Below are 14,285 nucleotides of genomic sequence, written 5' to 3' on the forward strand. Positions count from 1 at the left end.
GCTAGTTATGATTTGATTCAAGTCAAAAATTGCTATTCACAGAATCATTAAAGGAAATTAAATGAGAATGTGTATTGGGGTGAAAGGGAATGAATGTAACTTTAACCCAACTGTGAAACAATAACCTGAGATGTCAGAGAGTGCCTAGAATCCATTCAATCTCAAATGATCTCAGAAGAGTTATTTTTTTGTTGTTGTTTTTAAACTGATCTTGAAATATTTTTGAGTTGATTCGAAATTGGAATTTTCCCACTTTTCCACATAAGAGGAGGAAGTATTTTTGAATAAATGAAGCATTTTCAGACACTTAAAAATATTGGAACCTTGCAAAGACAAACAAAAATTAATAAAATACAAAAAGTGTCATATTGAAACAGGAAAAATAACTCACGAATTCTCCTCAGAATTGTTTATCAAATTTAAGAATTACTTGTTTTCTAGAAGTAGGGTCTGTCTAAAATATTTTGTCACACAAGATCATCTAGCATAGCTGGAAAGCACATGGACAATGCAGCAAACTGATGAAGAGTACAAAAGTGAGGTCTGGAAGTCAGAAACTGGCAAATAAAACAGGAAACAAGGGTACACAACACTCAAGACTTCAAAACCAACTCAAGTGGTTTCATCTGAAGGCTACATCTGTCTCTGCAGGCTCCAGAGAAACTGGCTCTACAACAGAAATACCAAATTAGTAAACAGACACTCACAGTCCATGCTAATACCATTGTCCAGATGGCCCTACATGTACACAGCTTCTGAAAATACCTACAGAGCAATAAAGCAAAACATACTGTACAGAGCATTGCACAACCATATTCACTTCCATATGACATGCCTTCGATCACAATGAGCTGCTTTTGAAACTAATAAATCCAAGTGATGTTTACAATGTCACCACTGCACTGTTTCACAATACAATCCTGCAATCAAAATGAAGACTAAGAGAGAAGGGGAAATGGTAAGCAAAAAAGACACAAAGACTTACAAGGAAAACAAGTCAACTTATTTATTTTCAAAATATAGGCCTTTCTCTTTCTCACCAGCAGAAATTAGTCTCTTTCTACAGCATCAACAAGCCTTACAGAGTTTCAAGAGTGACAGAGTAACTGAGAGAAGAGTAGGACAAATAATAGGGAAGAAGGCTTTAGTCACACAATCCGAAGCAGCAGGAACCTGATTTAGCAAAACATATTTTCCAAGTACTAAGACAAACCAATGACATGATACAGCAAGGATTTTCTTTTGTTCCCAAGAGCAACAAAAAAGGGGTATCTCATTTATAACTATCTACAGTTAGCCAAGTCAAGGATGATTTAAAATATTTGTTCTGTCAACTTAACAATTTTCTCACTCCATATAATGATTACTTGATGCACTGTTTGAGAAATCTGTCACATTGGAGACCAGTGTAACCAGCAGGTTGGCTAAAGGTTTTCCATATGCAGTGATGAGACCAGAAGCTCTGGAGTGTACCACAGCATAGCTGCCTGTAATGAGGAAAGCCAAATGGGTGGCAATTTTCCCTTCACTTCTAAAGGAAGAAAAAAACTTTCCTTACTGCTTCGGTAAATTCAGTCAATGCTTCTTGACTAGGGAAAAAGAAAACATCCCCTGCAATATTAACCTTTCCTGAAGATTCATTTGTGTGCTGATAATAGAGCTGAGATATTTACCTGGAGATAAAGAGGCAGGCTTTCCTGAATGGCAGACAGCAAAGCCACAGGCAGCTCCTTGTCCTGCTGGAGCACAGAGTGTGGCAGCAGTAAGCAATCCACAATGCGAAACAAGAGCTGCTGTGCCTTGGAAGTAGCCAGTATTGGTGCACAGAACTTTACCAGACATCCTGTTGAAAAAATCCCAAAGTAATTTACAGTAATTTAAGAAAAAAAAATTGAGAAAAGGCATTAAAAAATCCCAGTCAAAACAACTCAGAAGTCCATTTACAGTTCATCAAAATAAGATACTGTATGGATTCAACACAACACAGTTACAAGTTTGTAGGCAAGTGCAGATGCTTTAGGAAAAGTACAGCAACGCTAAAGATAGGATGAGTCTCTTAGATCCCTGCAAAAACTTAATTAAACTTGATCCATAACCCTACTTCAATCAGCACACGTGCACTTGAACATTTACCTTGCTGTGTGCACTCATCCCTTTTGCAGAGAAATGCTGCCTTTGCCTTCCCTTTACATTTGTCTAACATCACTGTGGCAACACCACATCAGCAACTACTCACACAGCAATTTAATGTTAGCAAAACATTAAATATCCTTCAAATTGCATTTAATTTCAGCAGATTAAGAAGAACAAGGGCCAGCCAACTCCATTAAATCTTGCCAGGTCTTTGTGGGCTCTCAGTTCACAAACTGAGAGCCTCAGAGAACATCTTTCTTGTTTTCAGCACAATAATGTATCACTTGGCTCTGCTTTGAGCCAGTTTTAAGATTGTTCTTTTGAATTTCAGAAAAAAAAAGTAAAAAGGTGTTGATGTGCAAATACCCCAACTTTGAAAAACATCTTTATTGCAGGCGAGGTGTAATTCTGAAAAACTAACTCCATACTCAGAAGTGTTAATACTCAAAACACATTAAATAAAACAAGATTCTTATGTAGACATTTTCAACTTTACATATTAGAGGGAGGAAGAAGTTTTCTGGGTTGAAAGTACAGGAATATCCCGAGGAAACATGTTTAAGACTTTGAAAATAATGGAAAATCAAAAGTAGGCCGTTAGAAGATATTATTAATCTATAAAAGTCATTCATTATCATCTCTAAAAACAACGCAAAACAACATTAATCTTGTGGAGTGAAAGAAAACACAATGATCAATCATAGAGAAAGGGAATGATCACCTAACAATACTTCTAATAATGTTGTCTAAGCTTCCTGCTTTGAAAGAAACACGGTCATTCCAGCTCAAAGCACTCCTTCTATTATCACTGCTGTGATGTATGGGACAGTACAAGACACAATCTGACTACAGACAGGAGGTGTTTACATTTGTTAAGTTTTCTGCTTTGTCCTTATAATTTAACAAGCCCACAGAATGTGAAGTAGTGATTGAAATACACTTGATTTTTCTCTTCTTTTAAACCTTCTTTATGTTTTCTTAAATAAAAAGAAAGGACATTTTCTTGCACACAACAGCATGAGTGAAGATTAATTGTTTCCTACTGCAAAGAACAAAAAGGACAATACCAATCTAAAAAGGAAAATACCAATCTAAAATTACTTTCCAAGGCTCTGACCCACATCTGGGTACCTAAAAATGTTTAATTTTATATACATCCTGTGTGTCAAAGTATGCTGGTCACACAATATAAAAACTGAGTATTTTTAAAAACTCTAATTCCAGTACATTTGGTTCACCTTCTGCATCTTGGTCATGCTTTCCCTGTGCTCCTTAAAATCATGATGTTAACTGTGTGTGCATGCAAATCATTATCTCTGTTCTAAGATACATAAAGTTTACTCTGTTTTTAAAAGTAAGTGGGTCAGACTGGCACATTTTAAAGCACTCTTCTTTTGCACCCTATTAGTGATTCCACGTTTAATGAATAAATGCTAGAATTGCATTTTAGTAAAGTACAGAGTGCTTGTCAGAGAAGGAGTTCCAAAAAAGAAGTGAAGTACATACCTAAGCCAATTTGGCCACTAACATAACTCCACTACATAGGATGTAGACTGTCATAATACTGCTTATCACAGAGTATCCTCAGATGAAAGGGATCCCCAAGGATCACCAAGTCCACCTCCCAGCCCTGCACAGGACACCCACCAAAGGTCCCACCATGTGCCCGAGAGCATTGTCCAAGCTGTGACCACTTCCCCAGGGAGCCTTTGCCAGTGCTCAATCCCCCTCTGGGTGAAAAACCTTTTCCTAAACTCCCTAAAACCATAGTCTTAAACTCTACCTTACCCCTCCACATTGGCCCTAACAAAATCTGCCTACAGTTTGCTGAATTCTACAACTCCTTGGCAGCACTTCCACTTCTACCTTAACTATACAGTGATTGAAAAAACCCATTCAAATCAGTGACTACTACAGTGTTTTCTTTGGTGAGTCAGCCCCATAGCGTGGATACCTGAACACCAAAGCTGCACGTTGTCTCAATCCACATGGCTCAAATCTTGGTGTTCTTTCAGAAGGGTGGACACCTACTTTTATGTTCTACAGGAAGAACTCAAGAGTTCATCACTTCTGTTTAAAATAAGTGGGCAGAGGAAGGAAACAATAAGAGACCTCATACAAAAAGATCTCATGACCCTCTCTGGGAAGAGCAGATCCACTGTGGGTATAAATTGCTGTAACTTCAGGAACTGCTATGACTTACAACAATCCTCACTACAGCTAAAGAGCCAGAAACCAGCTCTTGTCACTCTTTCTGGGTTTGTTCAGGTAAAACAGGTGGTTTTCAGTAATGAATGATACAAAAACATTTTACTTTTGAAAATACTAATTTGCAGGGGTAATTTAAAAAAACCCATAAAAAACACACAAGGAGGTTAGACATCAGGATCTAGAGAAAATCTGGAAAAAAAAATACAGATAGCATAGAGGGGAAAACGTATCATAAGTTTATTTTACTGATTCTTTAAAATTATTTCCTAAAAGAAAAGAGGTGTAAAATAATTACCTATGATCCAGTATGTAAGCTGCAGACCTTCTGGAGGTCCTTTTGCCTTCAGATAGGGTTTTACATACTTTAATACATCACCTAAATACTCCAGAGTCTTTGCTACCATGGCAGATTTCTCAGGGAGTGTCTGAAGACCACTGTAAGTTCTACCAACAGCCTGAGAAAACAAAAACATTGAAATAAATATAAATCAGTGTCTCATGAGACTTTTGTGAGTAATTTCTTTTTCAGCACTCTAAATCTGATACATAGTCTCTTTTCACTAAAACTGTCTTATGAAAATAATATGGGGTAGATGTACAGTACCTTAATGAACTGGACAAGAGCATTTTTTGGGTCTTGCTTGAAAACTGACTGTCCAACATTAGCCTTTAAAAGAATGTTTTCTACTTCTGAGAGCTTAAAAATCAGTCTTGTCATTTCCGTCAGCTGCTCCATATAGGCTTTTCCTGATTATTACAAGAGATCACATCAGTAAATATAGTATACAGTTATGATTTTACATTTAACTTAGTCCCAAAATCATAAAGTGAAGCATTTTTAAAAAATATCTAAACCACAAGTATTTGGCAACCAACTGCATCTCTCCAGACAAATAAAACAATTCTAAACCAGTTATTTTTCTGATATAATTTATAAGAAAATACAGAGTTTTAAGTATGGCTTAAGCTGATGGGTTTCCTTTTTTTTTTTTTTTCAAAATCCACAAAATGTGTATGAGAAATAGTGACTGGAAGACAAGTTCTACAGATAATTAGAACTGCAGTGGTTTTAGAAGAAGGGATAAAGTATTGCTCTAAGAAAGCAAAGTATCCATTGTAAAAAAGGGGAGAATTAATTGCAGCTAGATTCCCCCATCCCTCCCTTTTATTTTTCTTTTAGGCCATTCACAGCATGATTTCTGACTATTTACTTCAGATTTTCACTTTTTTTAGAGCAGTTTCTCCATGGGGGAAAAATAACTTGTCTCCTTGGGAGCAAGTTTTTATTCTTTGCTTCCAAGGAAACAAGCTCTTTTATCTTTGTTTGTGATAAATTTGTCATATGCAGAGCAGGCAAACTATCAATAAATAGCACAAGCAGTGTAAAGAAACACATTTTGTAATTAGGTAAAAGTAAAGGAATACAAACAAAAATACATTTTGTAATTAGCTGAAAATGTTTGCCAGCTTTGCAATATAGCCCTGTTACTGCAAACATGAGGGAAATGTGAGCACTTACCAACTGTTCTCTCAGCATCTGTCTTGGCCAAGGCGCCACTTGGTTGATCGAGGAACATTTGCAAAACGCAGCGAAACCACGAACGTACTGTCAAAGCTTCGTAGGATGTATAGCCCATGCTAGAAAAAGCTTCACACAGTGAACTGTGTAGGTGGAAGAGAAAGAAAAAAGGTACAAAGATCTAATAAAAGTAGGCAGAAAGGTGATAGAGTGTCTCATTTGGCTGTAGATGCACATATACTCGTGTATAGATGTTTTGGCTACAAAAAAAACAGAGGGAGGAAAATTCACACAATGGGAAATGCCTTACTGTAACAATGGATGATTTGACTGTATTGTCTAACTAACAATGTACAATGCTGGAAATAGTTTATCTGAATCAGCTTGGAACTTCATATTCACATTGCTCACGCTGCTCCAGCCCTTCATAAAGGCCAGCCCAGGTGTCCCACGCTACTCTGAAGTCTGCTTAGTTCTAACTGCATTAAAGATGGAGAAGGTCTGCTTTAGCAAATAAAGATATGCCATGTTCAAAACAGATGCAAAAGGGAAACATAAAAGGGCACCTTGGAGATAAGAAAGGAAACTGCTGTACTTGGCAGTACACTTACAGACATATTCATTTAGGTACGTATACACACACAAGTATATCCATTCCCACATAAACATGCTATATACGCTTTCAAACACTTGCTACCATTCTACCAGTCAGGTGTCAGACCAGAGTGACTCAATGCACAGTCCCTGTACTCTACTGCTCTGTAATCCCAAAATTTTATTTGCCTCACCACCATGAGTAGCTGCTGCAGTTGTTTTTCCTAAGCATATCAACCTTGCATCATTAATTCTGGAGAAACTCCTTGCAAAAAGACAGCAGGTGTGTGCTGCACTCTGTTCCCAATTACTATCAAATGAGGTGCATGTGTGCTTCAGGTCAGAGATATTTCTTGAAAATTGTTACACCTTTTATTTGAGAGACTTCTTCCCTGGTCAGTCCTAGATACTTCAGCTTTAATGAAATACGCTTGTACTCTTTCTTGATATGTGTACATGTAAATCTACCTATTTTCTACTCATTTTTACTCATGCTTACAACAGAATGTCAACAAAGGTCTAGATGGAAACCAAACTGGATTCTACTTCTCACTAAACAACATTAATGAAGTTGAGGGGGTTTTCTGTTTCACTTAAAACCAGCGATATCTGTTGTATATATTTTGTCTGAACATTCCTGCTGAAGTACTACTGACAGAATAAGTAAGGAGACCAATTGAAAGCAAATAAAATAAAAAAATTAACACTGAATTCCAGCATCAAAAGAGAACAAATAGGTTGCCTATGGACTTAATGCCACTTGCAGTATCACGTAAAGAAATTAATTCTTGTGTAATCTTGATGTACACAGCCAGTCTACTTGGTCCCAAAGGCTGACAAAACCACTTTCTGTGGTAGTCTTGCTCTTGTTTCTCTTGCTTGCTGGTAGGTGGGCCACTCAGGCATCTTCCTAGAACTGGAAAGGAACATGCTCCTAATCCTTAGAAAGGAAGGAACAATAACTACCTGCTGGAAGCAAGGCAGGTGGTCCTTTTAAAACAGTGAGATTATTCACATGCTCAAAGTTAGTTTGGACAGGTTCCAACACTATCATGCACTACACAACATGGATCTGGAGAGGAAGGTTTAGGCTCTACTGCAGAAGAAATTCCAAAGCTCACGCGTATGTTGTCAGAGCTTGCAGGGTAAAACAGTATTGGAAACAAAAGAATCTTTTTACTTTTTAACTGAGAATATCTGATGGGAAAATTATCACAGCACAGTAACCATGAAGTCTTAAGACCACAGCACTTGGATACTTTGATAACTTTTGCTATAAAACTGTGTAAGGTAATTAAGTACCTGAATCATGCTAAAAAAAGTGTTTTCAAGACAACAGTGCTACCTCTATATTCTACTAAAAATATATTACCTTAGGTACACACAAGGTAAGCTGAGCCAGGACAACAAGTATCTATGTATACATTGTTAACAATATGTCAGGTGCTTAATGAATATTGGTGAAAAATACTTAATTGCTTTCAAATACCTGCTTGAGTGAAGAGAATTGGTAATTTACCTTAAGACCTAAATAATACCAAAATTCAAGTTTAAGAATCAAAATTTTTTCTTGATCTCACCCAAAGAGCAACAAAATTCAAAATTATAAAATTCAAATTATAAAAGGAATTTAATGTGCCTAACTCTTTCATTCAGCACATGCTAGGTATCTGCAACCTTGAATGAAACTCTATAAAAATCATAAAAGAGAAATTTAGCAGAAGATTGAACACTCCTTTCCCAAGTTCCAAACTGACACACAAGGAATTAAATTCAACCTTTTCTAACACCTCCCTGCAAGAAGGCCATAGCCTCATCTTTGTCAACCACACTTAAATAATCTTTACCATATCCTGATTTACAGTTACTGTCCTTAGTACACTACATACCCTAAAAATGTGCAACATTTTTCACTTTCAAATACAGTCCAACACAGAAATACTCCTTCTTTCTCTCTCATTTCTCACCTCCCCTGCTTCCAAAACCTGATTCAGAAGCAGGCAAGGCAGGCAAAAAAAAAAGCACACAACAAAAACAACCACGACCCATCCATCTTAGGTTCACAGAGGCTTACTTAGTGAAAATAAAATATCTCAGGTATATAAAAACTTTACTGGATTGTCCTGGGCAATCTGCACTAGATGATCCTCTTGGAGAAGATGCAAAGCATCTGCACTATTATAATGAAACATTACATTCTGAAGCAAGATTTTCCTCAAACCTAATGAAGGATGAAAAGGTACTGGAAGAACAAATAGTCACAACTTTTCACCTGTTTTCAATTAGATGACTTAGGTATCTTGACACCAACTGAGGCCACACCATGTCATCCCACCCAAACAGCCGCATCATTGACAGAACAGGCTGTGGCTGCAGATCTGACAGGGCTTTGCTGGGTATATCCAAAGCTAAGAGAGTAAAACCTGTTTTTAAAGAGAGAAAAACATGGCACCATTTTAATAATTTCTCAGTATAACCCCTGTTCCAGAAAGAGCACTGAAAATTAATTACAATTACTAATGCGCAGTCTGGAAGTACCAGAAATCTCAATTAGAACAGGGCAACTGTTCTAACAGTGATTGTTTGTATCCATTTTGTTAAAAATGTAGTCTCTATCCCAAGCAGTTTGTAAATCATCAAGACACATGGGTGGCAAAGGAGGAAAAATAGATCCTAACACATGCAATTTTAAACAGATTCACAAAACCACAGTTTATAAATCCTGAAGGCATAGTTTTACCACCTCTGCAATGTCTTAAAACCTGCTTTTTCATCTTCTTGACTTTCTTTTCTTACCTCCATCCACTATATCTTGCCCTGTACACTTAAGTATTACTGTGCTTTACAGAGTTGAGTTTTATTTATTTGTTTTGTTGTTTTTACACACTTCTCACAGTGAAAAACTGTATCTGGGAAGAATTCACTCAGTAAAAGCTGGTACCTCTCTATTTTTAGAAGACTTTCATGTATCAAAAGTTACCATATAAATAAAGCACTACGGAAAAAAATTACTCTTGTCTTGCCAAGGATCTCCATATAACTGCTACAGATCTAGAAACTGGGGCAGTACTTTGTGGAGAATTTTGGTAATGAAGCATAACCTTTTGCTGTTTCTGTTAATTCCACTGTAGATTCTGTATTCAACAGTACCAGAATAAAAATATTAATACTGCAAATGACAAGTGCATAAAAACCTCAGAAATTTGATGTAATCTTAAATGCTGAGCAGTTATTGGGTTACAGGAAATGAGAAACATCAAATCAGCCAGGAAAACTGACTTTGGAGGACAATGAAAAAGGGGCTCATTAGTTCCCAAATTCTCCAATTCAAATAAATATAAACCTGCATACACTGACGAACTGACTTTGAATTAGACAGAAAAGGCTAGTTTTCAGAAATAACAATAAAATTGTTTTAATTAACAGTACAGGGACAGACTACCTTTAGCCATGAAAGACTTCCCATTTCCTTATGTGCCTCAGAATAAACAATAAGGTCATACAGAGTCCCCACTCTGCCTTAGGTGAGGAAACAATTTGTGCCAGCCTTCTTCCAGATTATCACCTCGTTTCTGCAGCATCAGCCTTAAGAGAGGCTGGGGAGAAACAGGAGGCAGAGCAGTGCTGTGAGGCCCAGGCTGTTTGCCTGGCAGGGGGAGCAGGAGAGCTGTGACAGCTGCTCGCTCTCTCCTCTGGGCTGCAACCTTAAGGCGAGAAGCTCAAACAGCATGGGAAAGGTTTGCCTGTCTCTGTAGTGCTACCTAACACATCTCTATAAAGCAGGTCACAACTGCACTCCCCTCCTTCTCAGAGGAGTTTATAATAGCTTGCTGCTCTTGCTATTTCACTGTGCTAATATAAAATAGAAAAAAATCTATGTCACTGTAGGAAATGAATGAAAGTTTTGACATTAACAACCTTCTCCTTTGATTTGTATTGCTGTTTCTCACACAGGTTTCAGCAGTGTGAGACCACTACTGTTGCACACTGCCTCTTTCATTAATGCTGCCTCCTAAGTACCACAGAGCTGCTTCAAATGAAGGGTCTTTTAGCTTTTCTATTACCAGCTCAGTACTCCTGAGCTTGTAACTTTATCTAATTCATATCATGACGGGAAAAAATATTTTATGTTTCACTCTTCTGAATTTTAGTTAACTGGATACAAGATTTCATTGTAACTGCAGAATGCCATGCTAGCTACTGATGTGAAAGATCAAACTGGGATATCTTTCTATTCACTGCTGAGCTGACTCGTTGCATGTGGAGTTCACACACATATGGAATGTTGTACTTCAAGATTCAAAGCCCTCAGTGTAAAGCAAGACAAATAATTAGAATGAATCGTGAAACAGTTTTATGACCACAAACACAAGGGTTTGTCAAAAAGTAACAGTCAACTCACTAACCTTTTAAAAATTGCTTTCAAATGAAAAATATTTTAGAAAATTTAGTTTGAATCTCAACCATTATGAACAGTTCAACACAAATAAACTTCTACAAAAACAAGTAAATTCTGAATATAGTGAAAAACAGTATCCTTATTTATACTGTATAACACTTGCATGTTGATTATAATTTGTGACTAGTAGTGAAAAAGAAGTCAGGTTTGTGTAGCTTCAAACCCCTTTGGCATTCTCAATGTGTTTGTACCCTATTAAGGAATTCAACACTACAATACTTCCTTCTCTCAAAACATTTAGCACAGATTCTACTTTTTTCATTTATACACACTGAAGTTACTACATGGAAGGAGAAATATCCCAAAGTACAAACTCCTTGAAAGTTTGTGACCCAGAGAACAGCACCAAACCCAGCAGGTCAGAGGCAGGGTCAGTGCTAACCTGCAGCTGTATCAGCAAGCTGTGGGGAAGGCAGTGTCTGTGACATTCTCTGGCTCTTCAAGTAGGGAAAGAAATTTCTCCAGAGAGCACTGGCGACAGCAAGGTGGTGCTCTTTAGCCACTAATGGAAGCTGTGCATCTGGGGCTGTGTTTCCCAGTTGAGGTCCCTGGCTTACACGTTCGTGCACGCTCCTAGGGAGAAACAAAAACAATGTTTACGTACAATAAATGAAAAATTCACATCTTTTTAAACAGTATTTACAGCTACTTTAAACCGTAGAGTCTGAGAACTGAAGGATCATTTTGAGCAATTAAAACCTTTATGCAAAGACATTATGCATACCAGTTATTTGATGGATGAATGATGGCATATTAAGCACCATAAAGTTAATGTTAATTACTAATGTCAACCATTAATTATATGCTTTTTAATATGTCAGATCAAAATGAGAAATTGGCAGCTTTAAAATTAATATCTGCATTTTGCAACTGTTAGCATGACAAGCAAGTCTGCTTCCAATCGAAAGGCAGGTGCTTCTTTAAAATTTCTGTCACTAGGATTTTTAGGATTGAGTTGTGTACAGCCAATAATGGCAAATGATTTTGATCAATTGTAAAGCCTCCTTCTGAAATCTACTTCTCACTTGTACAATCTTACTAGGTACGAGTTTAGATAAAAGATTCATTTTATCCTGATGCACTGCAGACAATTAGGTTTGACAGCAATGCCCACAGCTTTGTTAGTACAGTAAAGACAAAAGTTACCACTACACATAACTCCCATCTCTTCCTCAGACAATGTGGCATGAATTCAATAACACACTCAATTTTCTTTGATTCTTCTAGTACCATTCCTGCTACTTAATCTAATTTGGAAGTTGTGACTTTCTAGAGGTTTAATAGAGATATGTCTTCAGGGAATCAATGTTCTCTGAGAAATGGGGGGGGGGCATTAATAAATTTGTCTGGTAGAGCAGGATAGGAGGCATTATAGTAGCAGGCTGATCAACTAAATAACATGCTTATTAAAAACAATCTGTAGGAACGCACTATCATTCCTGTTCCTATTTATCTTCTGGTCAACCCAATTGAGATTGTGCATTAAAGCACAAGCAGCATTATTACATTTGCTTTATTAAATTCTATAAACAGCACTGTAAAGTCAGAGTCAAGATATTTATAAGATAATGGCAAACCGCAGAGGCATCGAGAATTGCCTTAACACTAACATTTCTAGACTAAAATGTTTTTTTCTTAACTGCCATTCTCACAATAGCAAGTGTTTCACAAAAATCTTCCCCTAGATCTTTATTTTATGCTTACCCTAATTTGAAATAGACCAAAACAAAAATAGAAAAAACTCCAGCTCCTAGTTCCCTTCTGGGAACGGAGGAAAATTATGAAAGAATTACACAACTCACAGCACTCATTAGGACATCTGAAATGGAATAATTTTAAATAAAGAGTAGGTTGGCTGCAAGGCCTTCCCGTACTACAGTTGATATTAGAAGCGCATCTCATTATATCAAATTAGTATCCAAAAATTCTGCCCAACACATAATTTAAAACATAAAACATACTGGCTGTCAAAGGTAACGATACCTTATGCCTGCCTGCAGGCATTCATTAGTTTCAATAGGACAGACAGAGAGAATTGAGTACCAGCTACTTTTCGAATGGCTACATTTAACAGACAAGGAAAGGTATGCAGCATTAGGGGGAATCAAGGATTTCTTTGAGAGATGGCATGAGTCCAAACACAGGAGCAGAAGCCAGGAATTCTAAACCCAACATTTATTCCCTCTGTGGCTTCACATAAATCATACAGCCTTTGTTAGCCTCAGTTTCCCAGCCATGATATTTGGATAGTGAGACAGCTTACCCTTTAAGGATGCTGTGAAAACAATCAATGCTTAGAAACTGAGGATTATATTCAGTATGCCAGTTGGTATTCCTATTTACAAGGCATATTCTCCAAGTCAACATGAACTGAAATAGAAGCAAGATTAGCATAAAAAGTCAAGCAACACTTCTTTGGGAGCATCCCCTTATGAAAAAAAATGGCAAAGAAAAGGGTATAGAAACAGTGAGGTGTAGAGGTCAAATGATGAGAAGGTAAAAGCAAGGCAAAAGACAAAATTTTAAAAAATTATTTTTGTCTGTTGCAAAAAGAAAAAGTTTAACAGTAAAAACAAAGGGCTTTTCTGTTCTATCTTGTTAGGAAAGGAAACATGATGCCTCATAATGCAGAGAATAAAACTTCTGAGACCAAATTCTGCCCTACTTACACCCAGGCTACACTGTAAAACTGCACAAAGACCTTTTTCTCTCCTCTAAATTGCCTCTCCAAAGACGGGTGCCTTGCATCTCCTTTAGCCATCTATGCAAAGTAGAAGGGTGTACAGACTTCCAAAGTAAGGTAATATATCTCTGTGTCAGTGGAAGGGCAACACGTACAAATCAGTATTTATGTTTATTCATAGTAACCTACACAAATGCTGGCAATAAGGTAAATGCTTGGAATAGATGGGGCATCAATATATGCTGCAGCTGAAGTAGCCAGCTATTTCTACAAACTAGCACATTTTTTAGCTCTAATAAAATATGAATAAATGAAATTTTACTTTTTATACAGGTTTCTACTTTTTTCTAACACTAGACACACATACCATCAAACATTACTCAATTTCTCAAACTTTATACATTTAATTTTCTATTCTGCTAAGAACTCTGGAACCACCAGTTGCCTTATTACATCGGTAATAACTTGGTGTGGTTTTTACTTTTTTTAAATAATGAATTTTCTATTTCTTAAAAAAAAAGTGTGGGTTTTTTTTGCTTGTTTGTTTTGCCATCAGATCAAATAAATCCTGGGTTTATTAAAGAAGGGAATGCTTGTGCTACCTGAATGAGGATTGTGCTGGATGTGTAGGTATAATACTAGCATACAGGATTATTTTCTACACCTAGGGTAAGGAATTGTAGTCA

The 14,285-nt window shown here is 36.9% G+C and overlaps 1 protein-coding gene across 1 annotated transcript in view; it reads right to left on the reverse strand.

Annotated features, from left to right (window-relative positions):
- Positions 1-14,285, reverse strand: part of MMS22L (MMS22 like, DNA repair protein) — a 90,036-nt gene that overhangs the window by 14,953 nt on the left and 60,798 nt on the right. Inside the window, 6 exon segments of the mRNA XM_036380964.1 lie at positions 1,674-1,843; positions 4,640-4,799; positions 4,949-5,091; positions 5,864-6,006; positions 8,730-8,880; positions 11,299-11,489. Of these exon segments, the coding sequence (XP_036236857.1) occupies positions 1,674-1,843; positions 4,640-4,799; positions 4,949-5,091; positions 5,864-6,006; positions 8,730-8,880; positions 11,299-11,489 (958 nt within the window).

Source organism: Molothrus ater, chromosome 3 (assembly GCF_012460135.2).
Source record: "Molothrus ater isolate BHLD 08-10-18 breed brown headed cowbird chromosome 3, BPBGC_Mater_1.1, whole genome shotgun sequence".
Lineage (NCBI taxonomy): Eukaryota > Metazoa > Chordata > Aves > Passeriformes > Icteridae > Molothrus > Molothrus ater.